The 27,899-nt window shown below is 30.8% G+C and overlaps 2 protein-coding genes and 1 long non-coding RNA gene across 5 annotated transcripts; 1 reads left to right on the top strand and 2 right to left on the bottom strand.

The window, feature by feature from the left end:
- Nucleotides 1-367: 367 nt before the first annotated feature.
- On the bottom strand, nt 368-1,194 carry LOC126653850 (uncharacterized). The gene is made up of 2 exons (XR_007632335.2): nt 992-1,194; nt 368-690 (listed from the first exon to the last, which is right to left on the bottom strand). It is a non-coding gene; the product is annotated as an uncharacterized LOC126653850 (long non-coding RNA).
- A 12,595-nt stretch (nt 1,195-13,789) lies between these two features.
- LOC126653840 (probable LRR receptor-like serine/threonine-protein kinase At3g47570) lies at nt 13,790-17,377 on the top strand. Its single transcript, XM_050347804.2, has 3 exons — nt 13,790-16,549; nt 16,649-17,029; nt 17,162-17,377. The coding sequence occupies exons 1-3, from the start codon at nt 13,903-13,905 to the stop codon at nt 17,164-17,166; spliced, it is 3,033 nt and encodes a 1,010-aa protein (XP_050203761.1). The 5' UTR covers nt 13,790-13,902; the 3' UTR covers nt 17,167-17,377.
- Nucleotides 17,378-17,735: 358 nt separating this feature from the next.
- LOC126653851 (F-box/kelch-repeat protein At3g06240-like) lies at nt 17,736-27,655 on the bottom strand. Of its 3 annotated transcripts, none has more exons than XR_007632336.1 (2): nt 19,528-20,021; nt 17,736-18,155 (listed from the first exon to the last, which is right to left on the bottom strand). XR_007632336.1 is itself a non-coding variant. In XM_056106169.1 (2 exons), exon 1 carries the CDS (start codon nt 27,443-27,445, stop codon nt 26,279-26,281), a length of 1,167 nt encoding a protein of 388 aa, XP_055962144.1. In that variant the 5' UTR covers nt 27,446-27,655; the 3' UTR covers nt 17,736-18,155; nt 26,210-26,278. The 3 variants fall into 3 exon arrangements, 2 of the variants coding, with proteins under 2 accessions (XP_055962144.1, XP_055962145.1); XM_056106169.1 differs by lacking the exon at nt 19,528-20,021 and adding an exon at nt 26,210-27,655; XM_056106170.1 differs by lacking the exons at nt 17,736-18,155; nt 19,528-20,021 and adding exons at nt 25,728-25,969; nt 26,210-27,655.
- Between the last annotated feature and the right edge of the window lie 244 nt (nt 27,656-27,899).

The following is a 27,899-nucleotide window of genomic DNA, read 5'->3' as shown; positions in this document are numbered from 1 at the left end:
TCGGTCTTTGATCTAATGCTTTAACGAAACCGTGAAAAAGATTCTCACATGACTTCTTTGGTTAACGAATTAATCGATTTAAAATAACGAGGATTAATCTTGGAGTTAAAATACTCAGGCGAGATTAATATCAAAACTACTCGTAAATTAAAACAATCCGGCGACTGTGGGATAAAAAGCGCTGGATTTTTTTTGATTGATTTGAGAGATAAAGAATACAACAAATTCTCTTAGCTATTTATAACTATACAAAATAGAAGTCATAATTTAAGTCCAACTACTATTTTTAAGAAGGAAAAGTCCTAGTGACTCTTTCTGAACCAGTGCAAATAAAAATATACAATAAAATTAGAGCATTCATATGTCATTTAGCCTTAACAAAAGAAAATCTTGATTCCACCATTGCACACGTTACAGCTTAAAAGTCCATCCACACAAGTCAAATTTTCAGCTTATTCTCAATAGATATTTATATTTCCACTTAAACATAATTATCAAACTTAATGAATACATTTTTATATATAGACATAATGATATCAATTATTCCAAAGCAGAATGTGTCATCTTCAAGGGAATGTAAATGCTACGGCAAGGTTTCTGCCGGTTAGTTGCAATTCGGCCGGCCAGGGTAGCATGTAAAGGGAAGATCTTTGTATCCAATAGGTTCACTATCTTTGACGACGACGCCTACTGTACAAATTTGCATGACAGAGTCAATTAAATTTAACTTTTAGCAATTGAGATCAAATAAATCTGCAACTTAAACTCAATTTTGAATATATTCGACATAATTTTAAGAAAATTAATCTATTTAATTCTAACATGTAATGTTGGATTTACTTATTCCGCAACATAAATTTCTCGTACGGAAAACAATTTGTGATAATTTATCATAAAAGGTATTATATAAAGTAAGATATTTTTTTTGTTTTTGCTTTAAAATGAAGAAAAAAAATTGAATGAGAAATAAGGTGCAAAGTAAAACTTTAACCTCTGTTAGTGCCAGGAGAATTTAGCTGACGAGCGGCTATGGTCGAATAAGGAGAAAAAATTATGGCAGCCAAGAAAATACATATTATGATGACAAAGGCTTTCATATTTCTATTTATTTTGAGATGATTGAATTTATTGATTTACTTGCATATTGATTCTTCACTACCACTCTTATTTATAGCAATCATCACCTAATTTTGGGAATTATATTTTTCTATTTTTTTGATCGTATTAAATATGAATTCAAATATTTGGTGTTGACTAGAAGAGATGTAAATTGCTGGCAATTTGAATTTGAAAAAATTAGTGTGAGGCTCCTCCTATATAATAGTATAATTTACGATTTGATATTTCATGTTTGAAAATTTAACAATTTGATATATTATTTTCAATTAAGAATTTCTGTTAGTTCTGTTAAACATTTAATACTCACTTTCAATTATATTAATGATCTGCTATTTTATTTTCAAACAATTTGACAAATTACTTTTAATTTTTTTAATAATCTGATACTCAAATTTAACAGAACATTGTAATTTTTTTTATAATTAAAAGTAAGATATTAGATGGTTTGATTTTAAAAAAATAATATCAAATAGTAAATTATAACAATATAGAAAGTCTCACAATAATTTATTCTTTTTTTTTATTCTTATTTATGGATTTTGTTTTATGTGAAATTATGTACTCTATTTTTTTTAGTTGTCTATTTAGAAAAAATTGTACACACCAAAATAATGCTTATTTGGTCTTAAATTATATAAAAAAAATATTAATATAGCCCCATTAATTAATGAATGCTTTGTACGGTAAAATATATAATCATTTATTAGGTATGAGCAAATTTAGAAAATAAAAATAAAAATCATCTTAAATCTCAAAATGAACAACTATCGATGGAAAAATACATTTTTATAAAGTGACAACTAAAAAAAATGAAGGGAGTATTTGGCTCATATTTTAATAATGAGCTAACTTAATAAAAATGTTTACAGATTAAAATATACTCCCTCCGTCCCATTTAAGAGGGGAATATTTCAAAAAAAAAAATTCACTTAAGAAGGCCAAATTATGTCTTTTGTGCCATTTTATAAGAAAATCTCTCTTATATCCTCATTTTCTCTTTCTATAATTAAAATTAATAATGTACACATAAATTATAAGACAATAATAAATAAGGATAAAATAAGAAAAATCAAAAATGATAATAATTTTTTTAATATATGTGCAAAAGAGATATATTCCTTTTAAGTGGGATGGAGAGAGTATTAATTATTTTAATATATAATTAATTTAATAAAAATATTTATAAATTAAAATATGTTAATTATTTTTTAATTTATAATATTAAAATTAAATGTGACAAATATTATAAAACGGAGGGATGCCAGTGAATATCTGCTGCCTCACACCCGTGAAGGTAAGTTTTTGATCATTAATGCAACAAATTGGTTAGGTGTGCAAATTTCTAGATGTTGACTATGTCATCATTTTATTATAACAAGTGATCAAGTGCCTGGTCAATTCCGGCACCTGTATTCCCTGAATCATGATCTCAATTTTTTCGTTCATTTTTTTAGTTAACATGGCATTGGAAAAACTCTAAAAATTTAAAAAGTTTAAAATATTATTAAAATTCAAAATATTGTTAAAAGTCAAAACCATAAAAATTAAAAGAAACAAACACTAAAATATTACAGCCGTAGATTAGAGTGTATATTATTCAGTTGAAATCAAATTAACTGACCGAACTAAATTAAAATTTTAATTTTATTTGACTTGATTAATTTTGTTCGGTTTTAGTTTTCATTTTCTAAAAATTTATTTAATGTGATTCGGTTCGATTTTTGATATAAAATTTTATAATTAACGAAACGAATGAATTATATATATTTATAATGTTATTTTTATAATATTTTTTAGAAAATAAACATAATTTTGTGATTTTTTAGAATTTAAATACTAATTGCTCCTGAAATTGTATATTTTTTTATAAATTAGTACTAAAATTATTATTTTATTTTATTTTTATTTTTTGATAATAAATTCTAATAAAATTCGGTTAACTAAAATAACCGACCGAACCGAAATATTATTTCAGTGGGATTTCAGTTTGATTTCAATATAGCTCAGTTTAGGTTCGGTTATGAAATTTTTTAATATTTCGAGTTCAGTTAATTTGGTTTTGGTTCGGTTTGGCACACCACTAGCCGCAGCCGCACCCTATTCACTTTCATCTACCATCACCCACAAATGAGGGTCAACATACAATATGTCTATGCTTTATTCTAACATGTATCCATATATGTGTATATGCAACTGTAGTTGTGACTACTATTTGGACTTCCTTGCAGTATCAAATCGAGGATCTGGAGGACTGATTGCGGCAGGATGGTGTTAGGCCCTCTAGTGGTAGAGCTAGTGATCCTTGTGTCGTCGGACGAGAATTTGGAGTCCCTGGTAGTGAAGTTGGGGGTTTTTTGGTTGGTGGGTGCGGATTTAGAGACCCTGGTGGTCGTGGAGACTTTTCTTCTTCTTATGGTGGTGCGCAGGTTGTGCGCAATGATGACAATGATATGCTCTCTAGGATCGAAGATGACGATATATGGATGCTAGTGAAGGACTGGGATTCTAGTGTTCCACTCCTATATATTAGTTTGATGTTTCGAATAGTGTTCTACTTTGGTAGTGATCTTTTATATGTCACAACATTGTATTGTATGTTCGGATGTATTGCCAGTTGTGTTTCGTAGTGTCTTGCATTCTAGATGCCTTATTTGTGTTTCTGATTTTGCAAAAGTAACCCGATTCTACGTCTTTCGCTAAAATCGGTTTAGTCGCTTCTAGACTTGGGAGCCCGTTATGCTGTACTGTCTAGACGGTGGGGGACTTATTCTCTTTACTGTCTTGTTGATGAGGACTTTGATGGCCCCCTGCTGTCTAGTTAATGAGGACTTTGATGCCTCCTACTATATGGATTATCGTTTTTAAATAGCAGAGGCATGTCGCCTTTTGTAGATGCTTTTGGGTGGAGGCCTGTCGCTTGCTCTTGATTCTAGAGGCATGTCGCCTATTCTGGTAATGGAGACCCGATGCCTATTTTTTGATTCTAGATATTCTTTAGGTAGAGGCCCGTCACTTGTTCTTATCTGAGTTGTGCGTTTGCAAAAATTGGCCCCATTTCCATTTTCCTAATGTAATTGGCCATGCTACTTGCTTCTGGACTCCGTTTCCCACCCTGCATTGAAGTATCTAGTTTTCTGGATTGGAAGTGGATGATTCAATGAAGAGTTTTGCTACCTTACTTAGCATATTATGTATTCTGTTGTTTGAGTCCAGTGGGACTCATCTGTTTATTTCTGAGCAGTTTGTGCGCATTTAGACATTTATATAGCACGATTGGAAAATGCATAAAAGCATTTTTGAATTGCAAAATTTATTGATAACTTTTTTATCCCATATTCTCATGGATTACGCTTTTAATATTTACGGTCCTTTGTCCATTCTTTATAGGAACAAGTGCTTGTCAATAATCATAAAATGTATGCATGATAAGATATCTATTTTGCCGACTCGTTGAATATCCGGCATAATTGAGATACTTTATGTTTCAAGCAATCATACCCTTATCGTCAATTAGACCCTTTGGATTGTCATAATTGACTATTTTGCCTTTCTCTCACTTTTTGATTCACACGACGTCGTCGCAGTAGTTGGTGATGCCTAGGAGGACTTTAGTGATATCCTCCTCTCGTTATTTAGATTATTCCACTTTGAGTGTTTTTTACAATTGGTAAAAGATTTTTCTCTTTTTTTTGTTGCGCCTATTTAGGTATGGCGATTGATAACAATATATATGGCAAAAGACCAACTAGCGCAAATCACCTAAAATACCAACTTTATTAAAGGGCAAACCCTGATGGCCTAACAAAAATAAGCATAAATGCCGAGATGAGAATATTTACCGAAATGAGCATTAATGTCGTGATGAGAATATTTACCGAGATGAGCATTCATGCCGAGATGGGAATATTTACCGAAATAAGCATAAATGCCGAGATAAGTTTCCATAAGAGCATACATAGAAATGCTATTTTTATCTCACATTGCTAATGTTTTTATTGTATATTTAAAATTTTAATTTTTACTTAACCTCTCAAAAATTCAAATTCTCAACCATATTATGTCTAATATCGATGCTTAAAAACATGTAAAATGAACTTATGTATAGTGACATACAATTTTTTTTAAATATAAATATGTAATTTTGATAATATTTTGCAAATTGTTGACGTCGAAAGAAATTAAAAAAAAAAATAAAAAACTGATTTTTTAACTGCAAATTCATACACGAACTTTACCCTAATTTGCAATGACAACATAAACTTTGAAACTTGGCAATGTTAGTAACCAACTTTACATTTTTGGCAAATCGATACACCAAACACGAAAAACACTAACGTGGACATTGTAATATACCGCCATGTGTCATTACGTGATTGGTCGACGTACCAATTTGCCAAAAAAATGAAAGTTAGTTACTAACATTGCCAAGTTTCAAAGTTTATGTTATAATTGCAAATTAGGGTAAAGTTCGTGTATGCATTTGCAAATAACCCTTTTTTATTTTAACAGCTAATCAAGTTACATGATATTACTTCTTATATACGTGACCACAATTTTTTTTTACATTTTAATAATGACAAAAAAGAGTTTATCTTTTTTTTTTCAACTATGTAATATATAAATTTATTATGGCCTAATTACTTAAAAACCACCCAACTTTTTACTTTTTTTCATTTATACCATGACCTAGAAATTTTTTAATTGTACCCTATTTTTGATTTTTATGTTTCATCTCTACTCTAATGAGTTGAATTGACCTATTTTCTTTTGAAAAATAGTTTAAATTAGTCCTTTATTTTTAACTTTTATTTTGATAAAACATTAATATTAATCATTTATATATCTTGTTTTTAATATTTTTATCTTTAAATTAATTAAATCATCAAAAAATTTAATTTTGGGGTACAAATAAAACATAAAAATCGAAAATATGGTACAATTGAAAATTTTCCTAGGTCATTGTATAAATGAAAAAAAGTTATAAAGTGGGTGGTTTTTAAGTAATTAGCCCATTTATAATACTTTAATGATATTAAATGATGGAGTAATTGTTATAAATCAAATTTTTTAATTTATTTTGCAAATTTAATACGAACTATGAATTTTGGCAAACTTAGACACCAACTTTTGATTTTTTATAATTTCAAACATCGAGAAATTTTATGTTTAAAAGATATTGATGTGAACGATGAAACAATATTTATTCCGGTGTACACATCAATATTTTTTAAAAAGAAAAATTGCTCAATGCTTAGAATTGCAAAAAAAGAAAAGATAGTTCATGTATTAAATTGCCAAAATTCAAAATTGGTGTTAAAATTACAATACACGTTAAAGTTAATAATTTTAAAATGATTAAGCTTTAAATAAATTTTAAATAATTTATAAAAACCATTGTTTATTATTTTAAATATGAAAGACATATTTGTGTTTTTTTTAAATTAATATATTGTGTGAGTGATTAAATGGACAAAAAAATTAGTTAAAGAGTGTTATAGGTCAAAATAGTACTATAATTTAGAGATCAAATAGAACAAAATTATTTTTTTCCACGTCAGCGCGTATTACTCACGAACAATATGAGGGGCTAAATGGAATAAAACTAAAAGTTAAAAGGTTTACAGAAAACAAAAATTGTTTAGAAGTTTACTGTAATATAATTGTAGATGATGGAGTCTGTCTTCTGATCCGATCAAAGTACCTGCAAAACAGGATAGAAGCCAATCGGACGGTGGGTTTCCAATTAACTCTCCGATGCCAAAGTCAGTGTCGAGCTTTGGGCAGCGATTTGTGTATATATGTAATTGTGTGTTTTAGGCATATCTTAAACTCCTTTATATAGTGGTTGAATGAATACCTAGTTGATTTTGAATAGGAATGTGATTCCTGATTTGTAGGGATTGATCCTGGATAGGAAGTAGATTACTAATTCAATGGAATGTCTTATTCAGACTTATCTTCCTGAATAGACTTGTCTTCCTGATTTGGAGTTTGTATTCAAATAGGAGAGATCTCAGAATCTTCGGGCGGGTACTCTAGGCAACGCACTTTCTCCGAACCTTCGGGGGTATCGGTTTGTCAGGGGATTCACCCGTTTATCTACTAGCTCTTTGGTCATGGCGAACCCTGTGGATTCGGCGCTGATTATTTTTGATCAGTAGACTCGGTTGGGAACATGTGTTTCTCCTCGAGGGTTTTATCCGGCACGTCTCGGCTTTACGATAGTTATGATAAGATTTGGTATCCATCAGTATAGTTTCGAGATTAAATTATATATTAAATTTGTATCTAATTATAAAGATAAAAGAAAGAGAGAAAGCGCCCCGCATATATCATAATTCAAATTTTAGTCATTTTTATTTAAAAATCAAACGATTCGGTCCCTCACTTTTATTACGTAAACGATTTTGTATTTTCGTCTATTTTTGTTGTTTTTCAACCGAGTCAAAGAAAGAAATAAAAAAAATAATTAAAAAAAAAACGATTTGATCCCACACTTTTATTTTTATTTATAATTTCATTTCTCAGTTTTAAGAGTAATTTACTCTTAAAGCCATTTTTAGTTCATGAGATGTAATAGCATGTAATAGAATAATTATTCCATGAAAAATGAAATAACTATTCTTTACTTTTTAAGAGTAGCGTTTATTCCACAAAATTATGCAATAACAATTCCATGGAATAACTATTTTAGAAAACAACGCAAATAATAATCATTTCATACGAAATAGCTATTGCATTCCGCACATATTCCATTAACCAAACATAGTCTAAATTTGTTGGCTTGGTCGACTAACTCTATAAATAGACGAATGAACTAAATTATTGACATAACAAAAATGAGAAATCAAATTATATGGTTTTTAAATAAAAGAGATTAAAATATAAATTATGATAAATGTGAGGATTTTAAAATGAACGAAGGATCATTTTACCCCCGAACTTGACACAAAGTATAAAAAACGTCCAAATTAGCAAAACCGTATTACTTTTACCCTGAACTTGGCAAAATCGGTTCAAAGACACCCCTATACTGATGTGGCACCTTAATTGGAGAGTGAGATATTAAATTTAAAATAATTAACTCTAATTAACCCTAATTAACTTAATCTAATTAAATATTTAACCCTAATTAATCTAAAACCCATCTTCTTATACCTCCACCATCACTATCCCTCTTCCTCCATCAACCACCACCAAAAATCCATTAACCACCGCCCCAAGCCATCAATAACCGCCCAAGACACCACCACCACCAAAAATGAACTCAGAGACGAACTGAGTTCGTCACATATGTCGTCTCTTGAGAGATGAAAAACATGAATCCAGATCTGGGTTCGTCTTTAAAGATGAGCAGTTGCCGGATTCGTCAAAATTTAAAAAAAAAATTAACTTTTTTCTGTAAAAAGAACAGAAAGATCCTTTTATATTTTTAGTTAATATAATTTTGATATGTAAGATTTTAAAATTAAATTGTTTTTTTTATTATGGACTAATTTATAAAATATTAAAAGAATTTGGATTATTTTAAATTTTTTACCATTAAAAACCACATTGAAAAAAAAACCACCATTAAAATCAGAGAGTGTATCTTACTCTCTTAGGTGAGAGTGAGGAGGAGAGTTTTTATATTAAATTTGACAAGTTCATGGTAAAAGTGTTTCTATTTTGTTAATTTGGACGTTTTTTATATTTTGTGCTAAGTTCAGATGTTAAAATGATCATTTGTTCATTTTAAAATACTTTATTTTTTTAAAATAAAATCAGTTTCTATATTGTGGAAAACTTCAAGTTTGAAAATTAATTTTTATTTGTGCAAGTCGTGACTAATCTTTACTTTTGCAAGTCGTGACAGTGATGCATGAAGTCGACGGATGTAACCACAACCAACAAGTCTACGCTCCACTAAAATGGGTCCCAGAATACAATTGGCACCTGTGAAAATATGATGAGTAGAAATGTAGAATATTCAAATATGATTGTTATTTAAAACATGTGAGGCCAGGGCTCATCATCAATTATAAAGTCAAGTCATAATTAAGTTTTCAATGCTTTTCTTGGACTAATTTTAGGCTTGTGCATTACCCGATATTTACTATAATAAATTTTAATTATTTCTATTAACTTTTAAAAAGAATTAGTCAATAGAATGTTTTTTGTGTTTATATTAGAACAGTTTTTCATAAGAATATTAGTAAAACAAAATTTTAAGTTTTATTTTTATAACAATTTAATTTTAATATTTAAAATATTATAAAATAAATTTTAACCATTTTTATTTTTACAATGTGCATATCGATTTTAAATTTCAGCCATTTTTTGCACATAGGGACGCCACCTGGCAGTTGAATTTTTTCTATTTCACAAATAATATCTAGCTACTTTCTTCTTCATTTCACTTAAGCAAAAGTTCTCTCACCATTAGAGTGTTGGTGCCGAAGCTTTTGGTAAAGTATAGGTTGTTGATTTTCAAACTTTTCACTTCGAATTTTATACGAAAAATGTCGGGCAATCCTCGCTAACTAATATTTCACGATTTATTTTGCAATCAAGGTATATTTTGGTAGTTTATTTTAAATATTATAAATTGAAATTATATGCTTTATATATATAGTTTTTAGTTGAAAAAAATGAAGTTTGAATATTAAACTATTTGGTTTTGAAAAATGTTTCGGTTTTAGAATTTTCAAAATTTGAAAAATAATTTTTTTTAATTTATGGGCTGCTGTTTTAAAAATATTAAATATGTTTTATGGTTTGATTTATATGAATTTTGGTGATTAAAATTGAATAAAAATGTATTGTTTTGTGGTGGCGGTTTTAAAGCATTTTTGGGCCTATCAATCATCGAAATCCGGTGATCGGCAGTGTAAGCAGCGAGACAGAGCTGTCCAGCTCTATCCCATGCTCGCCTCGACAGCTCATTGCTGAGACACGGCAGTTGTTACTGCTGGAGTTGCTCCGGCAATAAACTACTGAGGTGGTCGGCCGCTTTCTGCCTGGCCCAGGATAGAGGGGGCTCAAACCCTCATCCCAGGGGGCTAGCCCCAGCTGCTCACAAATTTTAATGAAAACAATTTTAAATATTTTAAATGCGTATTGTTTTAGATTAAATGTATTTAGAATTTTGATTTTTTTCAAAAGGGTTAAGTGCAATATATATATTTTTAGAATATATATTGATATGGATATTTATATATGAGTTATATAATTATAATTAAATTATAGTTTTATGTTTATTTATTAATTTAAATAAACTATGACGGATTAGATTTTATTGTAAATATTTACAATAACATGGAAAGAGATAGTTGGAATTAATTTGGTTATTTAATTTTCTTTAATTTAGTCGATCTAGAGTGCATCCTACAAATTAGATATTATTATATTTATTAGTGTTTAATTTCTAAAAATAGATCCGGTGAACGTTAATGGTGAATTAGTAGAAGAAATATACATGGAACAACCAGAAGGTTTTGTGATACATGATCAAGAACAGAAGGTGTGCAAATTATACAAATCTCTATATGGTCTAAAACAAGCACCTAAGCAATGGCATGAAAATTTTGACAAATTTGTCATCTTAAATGGTTTTAAAGTGAATGAAAGTGACAAATATATACAAACATGAAAAGGATCTTTGTACTTTCATATGTCTTTACGTAGATGAATAGTTGATTTTTGGATCAAATATCCATGTTGTGAATGCTGTGAAATCAATGTTGAGTGTCAACTTTGATATGAAAGATCTAGGAGAAGCGAATGTCATTCTTGGCATAAAGATTACTAGATCTTATGTTGAGAAGATTCTTAATAAATATAATTACTTTGACTGTAAACCTGTTTGTACACCATATGATCCAAGTGTAAAATTATTCAAAAATACTAGGGATAGTGTATGACAGTCTAAATATGCGAGCATCATTGGCGGCCTTTGGTATGCCACTGATTGTACTAGAACCCGACATTGCATATGTCGTTGGATTACTGTGCAAGTTTACTAATAGACCTAGTATTGAGCATTGGAATGCTATTGAAAGGGTAATGAGATACCTGAAAAGAACAATGAACCTTGAGTTACATTATCAGAAGCATCCTGTTGTCCTCGAAGGATACAGTGATGCAGTGGCTGTATTTTTAGTATAGCTGGTGGAGATGTTTCTTGGAAATCAAGGACACATACGATTCTGGCACAATCCACCATGGAGTCAGAAATGATATCACTGGCTGCTGCTAGTGAAGAAGCATGATGGCTAAGAAACCTGCTACCTGAGATTCCTTTATAGGAAAGACCGATATCAGCTGTGTCGATCCATTGCGATAGTACCACAACTATTGCAAAAATCTAGAACCATTACTATAACAGTAAGAAACGACAAATACGTCGTAAGCACAACACTGTTAGAGAATACATCTCAACAGGGGCTGTAAGAGTGAAAGTCCATAAAACTTCAAAAGGAATGGGACTATTTCCCATAGAATGAGTCATGCACGATGGAAACCCGACCTAACTGACTAGAGATCTCAAGAAATAGGTTCAATGGGTAATAACAAGTTGTGAATGATATGAGTCAGAACATCCAAAATAAAACATGAATTCTGAAGCGATATGAGGATGAGTTAATAGAATATCTTAATGAAGTCTATGCTCTGCATGGAGTGGAATACCTACCTACAAATGTACTCTTGATAGCTCCACCTTTGTGAATGTGGAAGTGGGGCTGTTTCTTATGAAATTTAAGGAAAAATTTATAGAGCGTTCACTAAACTGGGATAGACATGCAGGGCCATAAATGCACGGACTTTTGAAAAACACCTATGAAAAGATCGTGCTTGGTTTGATGTCCGAGATAGAGTTCAAGACTACGAGTCACTCTTATTGAATCAGAATTAAACACACTATGCAAAGTTCAAATCGAAAGATACTTTTATTTATGTACAATCTTATTGAAATAGAAATTGCTCGAAAAACTTTTTTAAAAATTCAATGTGGGGGAATGTTTGAATTAATTGAATTTGAAAAAAATAAAAAAAAAAGTGTCTTTTTATTAGAAATGAGAATATGAAAAATTTTTGTTTTTCCCCACATTGTTTAGAAGAACTCAATTTATTGAATTTATTAATTTGGAATTTCTCATATGGGTTTGGGCCTCAAGGGGGTATCCACTTTTGTGAATGGGTTACATCCTACCGTATATACCACACACACCAAGGGTTCGGTCGGCACTATATTTTTTGGATACGTAATTTATTATTTTATTTTTATTACGTAACAATTTTATTTTTACAGTCCTTTGAACTGTTCCATACGTTTTTGACTGTTGTAAAGCAATTTACTATCAAAACGTTTTCTGAATTTATTTTGATATTATTTCTTCCTCAACATCTCTATTTCTTCAGCCTATAAATAGAGGTATCTTGTTCATTTGAAAAAAAAATACAGAGCAATATCAAAAAAGTGTTTAGAGTTGTTTTCACAGTGCAGTGAAAGCAGTACTCCTGGTTGTTTTATTCTAGGGGCGCCGCGGTTGCTAGTCAGATACGCACCACCGAGCAATGGCGCGAAACGTTTAAAAAAGAGCGACTTAATCCGTGATTCAGCCTCATCGTATTACATTTTATTTCCAGCAATTGTTTCAACACGAGTTCATCGTAATGAAATAATTTATTGCACGACCTAAATTGAGAAGTGAATATCAAATAATGATTCTAGAATGTCAAATATTTCTCAAGAGTATGAGGCTCTTCCATAACTACTAATCAAACAATTTCAATATCCAAAGTTAAACAATAGAGCGTCTAAAACCAACAAACCACTAAAGCAAAGACACCAACAATGGAATTTGCTCTTATTTGTAATTGTTAAGCTTAAAAGGGACTTAGTAGGCCTATCATACAAAGTTCAAGCACCTAAATTGGTCTTTATTTCTGTAAAGTGTAAATAGGCCGAAACAAGTCTTCCATTATTATCTTGCATCCGCCCCTGACTAAAGCACAACCTCATATATTCTGGATTTCCTTTGTGGTATTTATTTGAAAAGATTTTTATGTATATATTATTTTTAAAAAAGTAATAACTTTATTTTTGTATTTTCATATTATATTAAATAATTTTCTATATTCTTAAAAATATAATAAAAATACCTATTAAAGAGAATGAAAGTTAAAGATAAATAAATAAAATTACCATTTAAAATTAAATATTTAAAAATAGATTTTCTATTTTATAAATGAATTGAAGAGAGAGCATACGTGTATATCCCCCATAATTAAGTAAAACCACATATAACAAAGAAATGTGATGATTGAAATATTTAAAGCACAATGTTAATTATATTTAAGACATGAAAAAAATAATATTTCATTTAAATAATACTCTGTTTAAATTATATTATAAGTTCATTGTAATAAAATAATTTATTACATGACGTATATCTGGAGGTGAACTGACTTTTCTTATGTGGAAATTGAAATTTGAAAAAGATGGTAGCAAGGACCAAATTAAACTAAAAGCATTGACTTTTGGACACGTTGAATTGTAAAGGTTAGAAAGGACTTAGTTAGCATATTGTGCAAAATTCGAGTTTCAAAATGATCTTTATGTCTACTAATACGACCAAACCAAGTCTTTTATAATGTCTAAATTCCATCAAAATTGGTCCCTATAAAACTGTCATAATTATATCCATAATTCATTGATGAACAACCAAACTCATCCTCTGAAATAACTTATCCCATTTCCTCTCTTTTTCAAGTCCAATTGCCTCAGATTAACTGCACAAAATGGGGATTTTTGGCAGGAGCCTTGTTGTTATTATTATTCATCTCTTTTCAATATTTACCTTACTTCATGCTGCAACCAATGAGACGGATCGACTAGCTTTGCTCGAATTCAAGGCTAAAATTACTGACCCTCTTGGTGTCATGACTTCATGGAATAGCTCACATCATTTTTGCCAATGGTACGGCGTCGTATGTGGGCGTAGACATCACCAGAGAGTTACAGTGTTGTATCTATATAGCCTTCAACTTTCGGGTTCGATATCACCACACATAGGCAATTTAAGCTTTCTAAGAGAGCTGTATCTCTACAATAACAGCTTAAGCTACGAGATTCCTCCTCAAATCGGCCTTTTGAGCAGACTGCAAGTATTGTATCTATACAATAACTCACTTAGCGGCGAAATTCCTTCCAACTTATCTGCTTGTTCTTATCTCACTGATTTACATTTATATCACAACAAGCTGACAGGTGAAATCCCTAGAGAGCTCACCTTCTTGACGACGTTGAAACTATTGTATTTGGGTCGAAATCAGTTAACAGGAACTATCCCTCTGTCTATTGGAAATCTGTCATCTCTTGAGATACTTCACCTGTCTCAAAACAATCTGCATGGAGTTATACCTGAATCCATGGGCCAACTAAAGAATTTGACTCTTTTCGGGCTCGGTGCTAATCAATTTTCAGGCATCATCCATTCTTCAATCTTTAATCTCTCGTTGATTCAAGATCTAGAAGTGAGCAACAATTATTTAGAGGGAAGTCTTCCGGTGAGCTTAGGTGCGTCTCTTCCGAATCTCCGCTTCTTTTCAATTTTTAGAAACCGATTCACTGGTTCCATTCCATCATCACTTTCTAATGCATCAGATTTGGAAACTTTTCAAATAGGCAATAATAACTTCACTGGAATTATACCCTCTTTTGAAAAAATGAAAAACCTGACAAACCTTTTGCTTGATAACAACCATTTTGGAAATGGAGATGAAGATGACTTGAAGTTTCTGTATGGCTTGACTAATGCCTCTGCTTTAAGTGTAATAAATTTAAGCTCTAACAAATTCGGAGGGAAGCTGCCTGAACAAATTGCTAACCTTTCGAAGCAACTCGAAATATTTTCTATCACGGACAACCAAATACATGGAACGATCACAACTGGCATAGAGTTTCTTGTTAACTTGAATACTTTTTATGCATCAGAGAACAACCTGTCAGGTACTATTCCTTTCAGCATTGGAAAGCTCCGGAATCTAGCAAAACTTTCGTTGTCCGGAAATGGTTTTGTTGGATCTATTCCGTCCTCTTTAGGCAATTTGACACAATTGATTGAAATTTCTTTATCTGACAATCAACTTCAAGGTTATATCCCTCCAAGTTTAGGTAATTGCAAACGGTTACTAGAATTGAATTTTTCCAATAATAATCTTACCGGTTTCATACCTATACAAATATTTGAAATCTCTTCATTATCAAAAATACTTGATTTATCTACCAATCGTTTGCATGGTTCCATTCCTAACCAAGTAGGAAACTTGAAACAATTGGGAGCATTATATCTTGATAACAACATGTTATCAGGAAACATTACTGGTGCTCTTGGCAGTTGCGTGAGTCTAGAGACGTTATCCATCAGTCGTAACTTCTTTCAAGGGTCGATTCCTTATTCTATAAACACATTGAAAGGCCTTCAGTTGTTGAATCTTTCCTACAACAATATTTCAGGAAAGATTCCAAGTTTCTTGACGAACTTTAATTTATTAGAGTTGGATATTTCGTATAATGATTTTGAAGGCATGGTGCCAGTTGAAGGAATTTTCAAGAATGCAGCTGCAACATCAATAGTTGGAAACAAGAGATTGTGTGGTGGAATAAGTGAATTTGGCCTCCCTACATGCAAATCTGATCACAAGCCGAAAAGTAAACAACGACGAAATGTAGTATTTATAGTTTTAGTGTTGATAGGATTATTAGCATTAATACTTGGTTGCTTGATTCTCTGGTTTGCAAGAAAGAGTAGACAAAATTCAGCGTCATGCGATTTTGAGAATACTAATTTACTGAGATTGTCTTACCAAGATCTCCTTAAAGCGACGAATGATTTTTCTTCAAATAATTTAATTGGTGCGGGTGGATTTGGGTCTGTATATAAAGGAATTCTTGAGCAAGACGGACTTGTAATTGCAGTGAAAGTGTTTAATCTTACGCGTCGAGGAGCATCAAAAAGTTTCCTAGCTGAATGCGAAGTGTTAAGGAATGTCAGACATAAAAATCTTGTCAAAGTACTCAGTGCTTGTTCTAGTGTTGATAATGACGGCAACAATTTCAAAGCTTTGGTTTATGAATTCATGGATAACGGGAGCGTGGACGATTGGCTGCATCCAACTCATCATTCGAGAAATTTAAACATTGTTCAAAGGTTGAATATTGCGATTGATGTAGGTTGTGCTCTAGAGTATCTTCATTGTCATTTTGAAAAACTACCCATAGTTCATTGTGATCTAAAACCAAGCAACGTTCTTCTTGATAAAGAAATGACTGCACATCTAAGTGACTTCGGGTTAGTCAAGTTCCTTCATAAGAAGATGATTCATTCTATTCCAAATGAGTCCAGCTCTCTTGCAGTTGTAGGAACTATTGGTTATTGCCCTCCAGGTAATTTTAATCTCAAATTCTCAATAATTTATTGCAAGATTTAGATTTTGTGCTTCACTAAACAAATGTAGTTACATATTTGTGATGTATGTATTATAGAGTATGGCATGGCAAATGTTGCTTCAACATCGGGTGACATATTTAGCTTTGGCATACTTTTGTTGGAGATGTTCACCGGTAAGAGACCAGACGATCACATGTTTAAGGAGGGACTAAGCCTCCACAACTTTGTCAAAAGAGCTTTACCCGAACAAGTGATAGAAATTATAGATCCCGCTCTTCTCGAAATGGAGGAAGAACCATTGATCCATTTTTACTATTCCACGAACATGATGAGAAAAAATAGACTTATTGAGTTCTTGATTTCAATATTAGATATTGGAATCTTATGTTCTTCCGAAGCACCACATGAACGCTTGAATATTAATGATGTTGTTACTCGACTCTCTTCTATCAAAAACAAATTACAAGTGCCAACAGGTAATTAAAAAATGACATTTTTCTGTTTTTTTTTTAGCATTACAGATTTTCTTGTCTAAATTCACAATAAATTTGTGTTCAAATTATGTTAAGCTAAACTAAAATCTTTTGTTAAACTTTATTTTTCCTCAGGTTGAATATGAATGGACATGAAATGCGATCGAGTTGATAAGAAGCATACGATATTCATGGAGTTACTGAATATTTTGGTTAGGATAATAAGCTAGACATGTAAAATGTAAAGCTTATTAATAATCTTATGTTATTCTAAAAATGTGATCCTGTTAGAAACTCTGCAATAAAAGGCTTATGATAGACAAGTTTATGTACTGTCTTATATTCTAACAAGATCAGTTCAGAATGTGCCAATTTTAACATTATAATGCCTTAAAAGTTATTTGGTTTTATCATTTTATTTTAGACATTTGGAGAATCAATTTTTTTAACAATTGTTCGGTGTCATTCAAATTATTACATATTTAACCAACAAAATATTTAAATGACTCACATAAGCTTATCGATCGAAATTGCAATACAAAACTATAAGTCTCTCGGATTTTTAACTACGTCAACAAATGTTTTGATAGATGCAAAAAAATGGATAGATATGAGCACATGACTATCTGATTAATGACCAAATAGAGAAAGATGATGGCATACTGAGCTAATTTTGCTATCAAGGGTGTTCTAAAACTTGAATCGGTAGTTGAAATAAATGCTGCCACTATGATTCAATCGGTTTAACCAAACTCAGTCAGTTAATCTGAGCACGCTAATTCTCAATAACACATTTACATTTCAAAGAGTTTGTCGATATACATGCCTCAGAACATAAATATTTTCCAGATTTAATAAATGATTTCCCATCTCGTATTAACTTCTGGTCAAATAGCTTGCGTATTATTACTGGCAGTGGCATACCTCGAACCATATAACCAGGAGGCGTTTCAACTGCGAATCATTGGGCATGGGCAAAATTCAGGCTGAAGCCTTGAATTCGTTTTCATTTGACTCGAGTGCAGTAAGGACGAGAACTCATAGTATGGCGGTAACGCAGCAATACTTTCAATTCTTCCAACCCAATGCCTTCAATTAACTTTGTTTTAGTTCAACATGCTTCCCAATCCTGAAATTAACATAGCAGTTCAGGATTCAGGTAAAATATACAGAGATGATTGACATCAAATTTGTTTGTTCGGTTATTTAGTTTTTGCACACCCCTATTGTTTTTTTGTTTCCGACAGCTAGAGTCTCATTTGTTAGTTGTATGCACTTAGAGATGCTTTAACCATCTAAGCTAGGCCCACACTGGCACACCCCTAGTTCGGCCAATCATAAAATGGCTCAAATGTTCACATCTTCTAATCCTCTTTATTAGCAGACTAAGGGGGCTATGTTCTTGTGTTTAAGGAGTCCCCCACTCTCTGGCTCTTTTATTAGAGTTATGAAGAAAACAACTAATCCAGACGTATTCACACAGAAAATATATAATTTTCTAAGAGGCATGAATTCCAAATGATTACTCAGGATCAGGTGGAAGTCATAAACTTGCCAAATTTTACATGCTTCAGTGAAAAATTAATAATAAAAGATACCAATAATCCAATGCTATTAAAATTTCTGGTTGTTCACTTCCTTATGTTTTAGGTTTTGCATAGTTTCATTTAGAATGAGAATTTCATAGAAAGTGATGCAGAAAATATGACAAAATGGTGTAAGAAAAAGAATATCACATACATTACCCAAGATCTGACAAAACCATCCTAAAATATTATATATTTTACAAAATAAACAAGTAACCCTATATATTACACTCTTGCCAAAAAAATGAAAAAAAGTTTACATTTTTTTCCCTATCAATTAAATAACGACACCTTATCTACGTCATATAATGCGTCATATATGAAGAAGAGCATATAAATTGTATATTTTATTTATCAGTAACATGTGCATATCATTTTTTACATATATTTAAAAAGTATATATATCAAAAAAGTATATGTGATTTATGTCATTATTTAATTGGTCTGGACGAGTTTGAGTTTAGACATGCTCGAGTTCGAGTTCAAACTCGAATAGGTTTAGTAGTTATATTTTATTTTTACTTTATGAATAATATTGGGATACACTTGGAATACTAGCTAAAATAAAATTATTACTACTTCAATATACTCTCTCTATTTTTTTTACTTGTCCATTTAGCCAAAATTGTACATATTATGATAGTGTGTGTTTTGTCTTAAATTATAAGACTAAATGGTAATACAGACCTATTAATTAATAGGCCTAATTACTTAAAAACCACTCACGTTGAAACGTTTTGGGCTAAGTACACAAATCTCCCAAAAAGACAACTAATTTTCATCCATACCTCACATATTAAAAATATGCAGAAATCTCTCCAAAAAAAATTGAAATTTTCAGAAATACCTCAAAATCTAAATAAGCTGATTTATTATTAAATTAGGACAATTATACCCCCTTCTTCTCCAACTCACCAGAGAATAAGAAATTAAAGGAGCCAGCCGTTGTCATCCTTGCTGCCATAGTTGACGACGACGCTTCCAGGTCCGCCGCCGCCGTTAACTTTCCAACGTTAGCCATTGATGATGCTACTTCAGTCGACGCCGTTGTTAAATCGTTGCTTCAAATCTTTTCTTTCTTCCAAATCTGGAAAAATTAAACGGTGTCGCTCGTGATGATAGTTATGGTTGGTCTTAATTTAACTCTTGTTTTTTAATTGCTCTTATACATGAACAAACTCAGTAGATATTTTATTTTATTTATGGATCCGCATGTTAAGCTTTTAGGTTTTTCTTGAGTAATGATTAAGAAGCTTATAATGTTGTTTACATTAAATTATCTGTTTATATTAGCTGTAATAGCTATCTAGATTAAAGGTATGCTATATAGTATTAAATTTGTATTAGAATATTTCTAATTAAATTTTTGTTCAGTTGAATTTTTGTATTCTAATATATAAATGTTTAAACTGTAGTATTAAGATGGACTTATTCATGTATTTTCATTTTTTTTGATGGAAATGTATTTTCATTGTGTTGAGAGGAAAAGTAGTAAACAGCTAAAAAAAATTACTTTAAATTTCATCTTATCAATCTTTTAAGGTCTATAATTTGTACTGTGTGTTTTATCCATTTTGTGCTGCTTAAAATGCCAGACCTGTTTTGATCTTCATATCCAATGTTAGGTTACATATAGAAATCAAAATTGCTCTTATTGTTTTATCTTGTTTTAATTTTTATTCTAAAGGCGAAATCTTATGAAGATTATGCAGCGCACAGGGTGAAAGGAATATCCAAAGACAAGTCTAACAAGTTAATGTTAGGTTGATTTTAAAATGTCTGACTCTTATTTGTAAATTAGCCTAAATCTAAATTTATTTAAGCAGAATTGATATTCACTTGAATGTCAGTAATACATTTTATTTTGTATAAAACTACGTGACTGATATGAATTTGAAATCAACTCGATGTAAACTATCCCAAAATAAAATAATTTTAAAATTTATGGTGCGTATTTTTTTATGTTTTTTATATTTGATTATGTATTTAACATATTATAGAAAGCATCTTTTTTAATATGTTTAAACAAAAATAAAATAAAATTGAAGTATAGTTGATGTAAGCTACAAAAATCAACCTGATGTAAATTAAAATTGATAACATTCTATTGTTAGTTTAATTAGTAATTAATTATATTTTTTGACACTTTCTAGTATTTGTTGTATGAATTCTTAAATTTTTTTATTTTATTTATAGGTCTAACACGTTGATGTTAGGTTGATCTTTGGTTGATTTTAAAATGTCAGACTCTTATTTGTAAATTAGCCTAAGTCTAAATTCATTTAAGCAGAATTGATATTCACTGAAAAATTGAATGTCAGTAATACATTTTGCTTTGCCTAGAACTACGCGGCAGATATGAATTTGAAATCAACTTGATGTAAACAATCCCAAAAATAAAGTAATTTTAAAATTTATGGTGCATGTTTTTTATATTTTTTTATATTTGATTATCTATTTGACATATTATAGAAAGCATTCTTTTTAATATGTTTAAACAAAAATAAAATAAAATTGAAGTATAGTTGATGAAAGCTAAAAATCAACCCGATGTAAACTAAAATTGATAACATTCTATTGTTAGTTTAATTTGTAATTAATTATGTTTTTTTTTTATACTTTTTAGTATCTATTGTATAAATTATTAAAATTTCTTATTTTATTTATAAATCTAACAAGTTGATGTTAGGTTGATCTTCGGTTGATTTTAAAATATAAAAATCTAATTTATAAATTAGCCTAAGTTATAAATAAAGAGTTTTGGTTTAGAACAAAATTTTAAAATTTAAGGTTCGAGAAGTTTCCGTGCAACATAAAATAGCGTTAAATGTATATAATTTTATTAGATGAACTTACCTTATTTTATTTTCATATGGTGCACCAAAATTGATTCTAATAGCTAATGTCAAGAAGAGACTACCTTTATAATTTGCTGCATACATTAAAGGAACCCTAATAAATATATATTTAAAATTAACAATTGACAATGAGTTGATGTAAAGTTATATAAACACATGATATAAATGTATATTTAAAATTTAAGGTTGATAACGAGTTAATTCGTGATTATATAAACACATGATAAACTAATAATGGTAATGAGTTTATAGTTACTTAAAAATTAGATAATTAGTAAATGTATATATAAAATATAAAACTGACAAAGAGTTGATTCATGATAATAAAAACACATGATAAATTAATAAATATATATTTAAAAATTTAATTTGACAAATAGTTGATTTATGGTTTACTTAAACACGTGATGTATAGAACAAGATCAAAACTTTAAATCCAGTAGATTCATAATTCAAAACCATAATAATCAAACAAACACCCACTTAATTTGACAATGAATCACAAATCCATAACACAAATTAACAAAAAAATGCAATTTTGATATTCTATGTTGACATAAAGTTTACATAAAGTTGACTTTCTGTTGACATTGCGTTTTAGAAACTTTTATCCAACATTAAACGCTTTTTATGGGAGGTATATGATCGCCAATTCATTTCCTTCTCTAACAATTGCCGGCTCTGTTATTTACTCCTTATATGGAGCCACAACTATGCAGCTACATATCTCTTTCTAGCTTATTTAAACAATCACTAGCAGCACTATCAGATGCCACCTCCAATGGCACCTCTATTAAACCACTTAGATCCCATGGTTTGGAAAATAATTTAAATTTTACCTTAACGGCAGAGCAGTTGCTTTCCGTAGGCGCAATATCAACATTTTTAGTATTATTATTGATTGCGTCCATAATGTATCAAAGGAAAGACGCGAATGGAACATGTAATTGCATCAACAATTGTCTTGAAAGAGTCATCATTCTATTTGAAGTAAAATATAACAACAAAAAACGTTAAAGCATACATATATATAATAAAGAAACTTGTGCCAAATTTGAAGTGCATTAACACAGTAAAATAAAAATAATTAGCGACCCTTTTTAACACATAATTGTAATCTAATAAGGACACAATGCTATCAGATGTTTAAAATAAACATAGTGTTCAAATTATCATAATCCAAATATGTTATTTTTTTAGACGTATATCACCATTTCAAATTATCATAATCCATACATTGGATAATACAGATATAAAAATATATATACAATGTAAAGTTGACAATTAGTTGATTTATGGTTATTTAAACACATGATAAACTAATAAAAAAAACTCAACCGTACTAATCACAAGACGGAAAAAAAGGATGATTTTTGGATTTAATATGTGTAGATTATTGATTTTTGACTAAGAGTAACATAGAAAAAAAAAACAACTTAATGTGAACTAGAAGAAGCACTTACTTTCAAGTACTAATCACTGTTTGGAGCATTTTCATACTCTTGTGAAATAGTTAGGTTTTTACCAATAGAATCGTTCTCTGCTCAACTCTATTTGCTGCCAAAATCCAGTAGCAACATATTTGTCCTAAATCAGTGTCATTTCACCTTCCTATATATGTGATTCATTCTAAAAGGTTGGAAATCAAATTTCCAAGTAAGACCATGAAGGAGAAAATTGGATATAAATTGATGAAAATTGTGAGAAAATAAAATTAGGGACTAAATAAGAAGATTCATTCATAAATATATAAGTTCAATGCAAGTGACAGGTACAAACTCTTTAAGAAAACCATAACTCTACCAAGAACATCATAATATAAACTCATTATAATAAGAAATTAGAAATAACTGAAAAGCAAAGAAAAATCGAGCAAGATAAGACAGAAAATGTGAACCATAAGAAACACCTGACGAGGAAGACAATCATTGCCGCCGTTTTCAACCTCAAAAACCCCTAATTCAGCACAAGTCTTAAAATAAGTAATCTTTTCAGATCTTATATGAAATCATCCAAATCCACACTGAAAGGTGGTCGTCGGAGCATAAACGGAAGTCGTGAACGGGGCAATGAATGGCGACCGTCGTCTCCTTCCTCCGGTGGCGGCGTCTCGTTGTTGCTCCTCTAGCATCACATTTTTCTCTTACAGAATGGTATGCCTCATTTGTTAGTAATAGGGTAAAATAGGAATAAAAATATAATGAGGTATAATTGAAAAGTTTTAAAACCAATTGAGAGATTTATGCACATAATTGTTTTGTGAGTCACTAATGTATAGTTTTAGAGAAAATGAGATATAGGGTGTAATTTCCTCAAACGTTTTTGCATTTATACCTTGATTTAGGAAATTCATTTACACCCTATTTGAATTTTTATATTTCACCTCTATCCCAAAGAGTTACATTGACCTCTTTTCATTTGGAAAAAAATTCAAAATAATCCTTCATTTTTAACCTATATTCTAATTAATTGTTAATGTTATTAATAATATTAAAACACCTTATTCTTTAATTTTTTTTTAAATACAATATCTTTTTTTTTAACTTTTTATTAATTTTTTAAAATTAATTTTTCATACGAAGGCCGTTCATCGGAGCTGCCGGAGAAGGAGCGTCCTTCTCCGGTGGAGAAGGGGCAGCTCCTTCTCCATTTTATAGAAGGAGCGTCCTTCTCCAATTTTTGGAGAATGAGCTGATGCTCCTTTTCAATTTGGAGAAGGAGCAGCAGCTCCTTATCATCGGAGAAGGAGCGACCGCCGCGCTCTCGGTGGATGCCGGATATTTTTTTTTAATTTATTTATAAATTTAGAAATTAATTATTATAATTTATTTGAATATATTTAAAGTTAAAAAGACCTTTTTGTATTTTTTTTAAAACAGAAAAACATATGATGGAACTCTTTTATTTAGTGGTTCTTAATGATTTTATTCTTAAATTAACTACACTGTCAATTGTATCCTTATTCGGGGTAGAGGTGAGACATAAAAACTCAAAATATGGTACAAATGAACTCTTTTCTAAGTCAGGGTGTAAATGTAAAAAAGTTTCAACATGGGTGGCTTTTAAGTAATTAAGTCTAATTAATAAATGTATTGTAAATTGACTAAGAATCATTTATTGGTAAGGGATAAATTTGAAAAATAATATATAAATAAATTCACATTAAAATCCTAAAAGAAGCAATGATTAGAGATGCATATATTTTGCTAAATGAACAAGTAAAGAAAACAGAGGGAGTAATAAATAGCAAATATATATTTTGATCGATATGGACTATGGGTAGATATAAACACATGAGCTACCCAGTGTATTTTAAAAATTGAATCGGCAGCTGAACTAAATGCAGTCACTATGGTTCAATAACCAATTCAATCATCAATTCTATCCATCGAATAAAAAGTTAAAATGTTTATACAAAAGATATAATATGTACAAGTTTTTAGAAAGAGTTTAAATATACATAAATTTAAATATGCATAAATTTAAATTACAGTTGACCACAGTAAATTTATAACAATTTCAGGCAGAGACATTAAGTTGCAGTTGAAAGAAAAAAAAATACAAGCCAAAGCTACAAACAGATGCATTAGCTACTACTTCTCATGTAATGACATTCAAGCTTTAATTTTCTACATTCAAACTCTCCATCTATCTACTTTCTAGGAATTGAGCTACATTACCAGAATTTTAAAAAATCAATGGGTTGTTAACTTTAGGTTAATAATGACAAATTGTAGTAACTACACAAAAAGATCTTTGAATTTAAATATAACTACAGATGTAACATCTGACTGATAATTCCTGCTGCAATTTTGTAGAACCAAGTAGGGGTGAGCAAGAACCGAACCAAATCAAAAAATCGAACCGAACCGAACTTTGTTGTTTGGTTCGGTTTTTCGGTGAAAACGGTTTGGTTTGGTTTCTACTCTAGGTAAAGTTTGGTGTTCGGTGTTCGGTTTGGTTTTGATGTTTTAAAAACCGAACCGACCGAAAAACCGAATTAACCGAAATTTAATATAAAATATATATATATATATTTAAAAAAATAATATACATATATACTTACATTTATATGTTTTTTTGTCTTTATATCTTAATTATTGTTGATATATGAGTTAATTATTGTTATTTAATTTTAAACATATATGGAAGTTTATTAGACTCTAATTATTTAATATTTCAATTAATTTTAATATAAAAAAATTTTAAAAAATAAAAAATGGTGAAATTCGGTTTTAACCGAAACGAACATACCGAACCGAAATTTTCGGTTTGGTTCGGTTCGGTTTGAGATTTTTCTAAACCGAAAACCGAAAAAACCGAAAAAATTCCAACCGAACCGAACCGACCGATGCTCACCCCTAGAACCAAGTATACAAATAGAACACACAGTCCCTTGTCTAAGTCTGTACCCAATTTGTTCATTCAGTATCCAACCATCATTGTTTAAAAATATTGATGGGTATTTGGTATCAGTTCTTAAGACAACGCCGAAAAACCTGGCATTATTTATGAAAGAATTCAGGTATAAAACTTTAATATTAAACCAAGCAGATAACTAAAGAAAGCCCGATATACAAGAAGGATACTGCAATTCAAAACTAGAATGTAACAGAAAGGCGTTCAACAGAAATCATGTGTTTATATAGCAACTACAAATTATAATATTAAGAACATCATATCAAAGTAAATAATTAGTTAGTTAGTTAGCACCATCTACTTTGTCAAGTGAAACTAACCTCTCCAAGTAGCCACAGAAATAAGAATTGTCCATGAGAACCTCCATGATCACGCTACACCATATTTGCTCATGAGTCATGAGACTCATGACCCATAAATGAAATTGATAGCTTGTTAGAAATATCAGTACCTTTGTCAAGTAATGCTAGGCTCTCCACATGCCTATAAGCAAAAGGAGGCCTTCTATTCTTTTCTTTGCTCAAAGCCAGCAGATTTTTTATCCGTCCATTTAAATTATATGATGCTAAGCGTTCCCCTCTACAAAAATAAACTAATATTTCACCATTATATCTAAACTCGAGCACATTTGATAATCCTTTCCAGCATTTTCCAACTCTAGCTAACTTCACCCATTCACCAGCCTCGTACTCTTTCATCACCCATATATCGGTCTCATAAAAATTGCTTTGAATTACTGCGATGGATGATTCTTCAAATGCCTTGATTTTCAAAGCTCTGTTTTGAGCATTTTCCAAACATTCAGCGGGCAATGATATCTCTCCAAACGTCTCATCGATTAAATCAAACACCAATACCAATTTCCTACTTATCTCATATGGATGCCAAAAAAATCTACCATCGATGAAAGTTGAAGAGTTTGAATAAAATACACGATTTATGGGAGGAACATTAGTGATTTTCTTCCAAGTATTAGAGTTGAGTGAATAGAGAGCCACTTGCGTAACAGAGCTAACCGAATACTGAGCCACAAAAAATTTGTAATCGTTACGTCTTGAATCAAAGCCAAACCCTAATAGTTTCGAGTGAGTTGAAGAGTAATTTGAAGGGAGGCGAAAACTAGGTTCAGGTAGCACAAAATATTTCCTAATGGAAGGGTTCCAAATAACAAACTTATATATGTCGCGGTGAATGTGGATGTTCCTTTTGTAGACACAAAAGAGACAGACAAGACCGTTACTAGAGGCGACCACCTCAGAAACGTTGGCTTGGTTGAAGAGCGGTTGGACGGATAGGTATTCATCGAAATCTTTGTTGTCGAAATGCATAGAGTATTGGTGCCTACATTTATAAGAGTGAAGCAGAAACATGTAATTGTGATGTTTGTTTGAATTGCGAGTGTGGGTAGAGATAAAATCAGGGCTTCTAATGATACAATTCCACAATTTGCAAACACTGGAGAATTTCAAAACGGACTTGACAGGCAATCGACTCAGTATTTGAACAATAACCTCTTCAGGCAAGTATTCTGACATCTCCGCTTTTTTCATTTTCATATTCTCAACTTAATTTCAGAAGATGTAAATATAGACAAGTATATTACCTACTAGCAGATTAGAAACGGTCATGTAATCTGCCGGAAACCACCGTCGCACTGCACTCTGTCTTCTTCGTTCCGTTTCGTTTTTAGGTATGAATAGTGAGGTTTTTTTATGAATATGAACAGTGAGTTTATTCGTATCGCTGCGGAGAAGAAAGGTTACACAGAAATTTGGTTTTGTTGTGGATCAAACGGTTTCATCCGATGGAATTACCTAAACGGTGCGTTTAGGGAGTTAATTACACCAACGGCTGTGATCGACTTCATATTAAAAATGAGCAGTGAATTCACTGCTAATTATCAGCCATGGCCTCTGATTTTTAAACTCACTTATAAAAGACCTCTTAGACTTTATTTTCTGTTAATGAACTCCCTAAATTTGGGGTTCATGGCCTATTTTTCACCAATCG

Source organism: Mercurialis annua, linkage group LG6 (genome assembly GCF_937616625.2).
Source record: "Mercurialis annua linkage group LG6, ddMerAnnu1.2, whole genome shotgun sequence".
Taxonomy (NCBI): domain Eukaryota; kingdom Viridiplantae; phylum Streptophyta; class Magnoliopsida; order Malpighiales; family Euphorbiaceae; genus Mercurialis; species Mercurialis annua.
This window is presented reverse-complemented; position numbering and strand designations above follow the sequence as displayed.

Bases quoted from the DNA above. Each gene is read 5' to 3' on its own strand.
- LOC126653840 (XM_050347804.2), top strand. From the start codon at position 13,903: ATGGGGATTTTTGGCAGGAGCCTTGTTGTTATTATTATTCATCTCTTT. The intron at 16,550-16,648 runs GTAATTTTAATC...TATGTATTATAG, and splicing joins TATTGGTTATTGCCCTCCAG to AGTATGGCATGGCAAATGTT.
- LOC126653851 (XM_056106169.1), bottom strand. From the start codon at position 27,445: ATGAAAATGAAAAAAGCGGAGATGTCAGAATACTTGCCTGAAGAGGTT.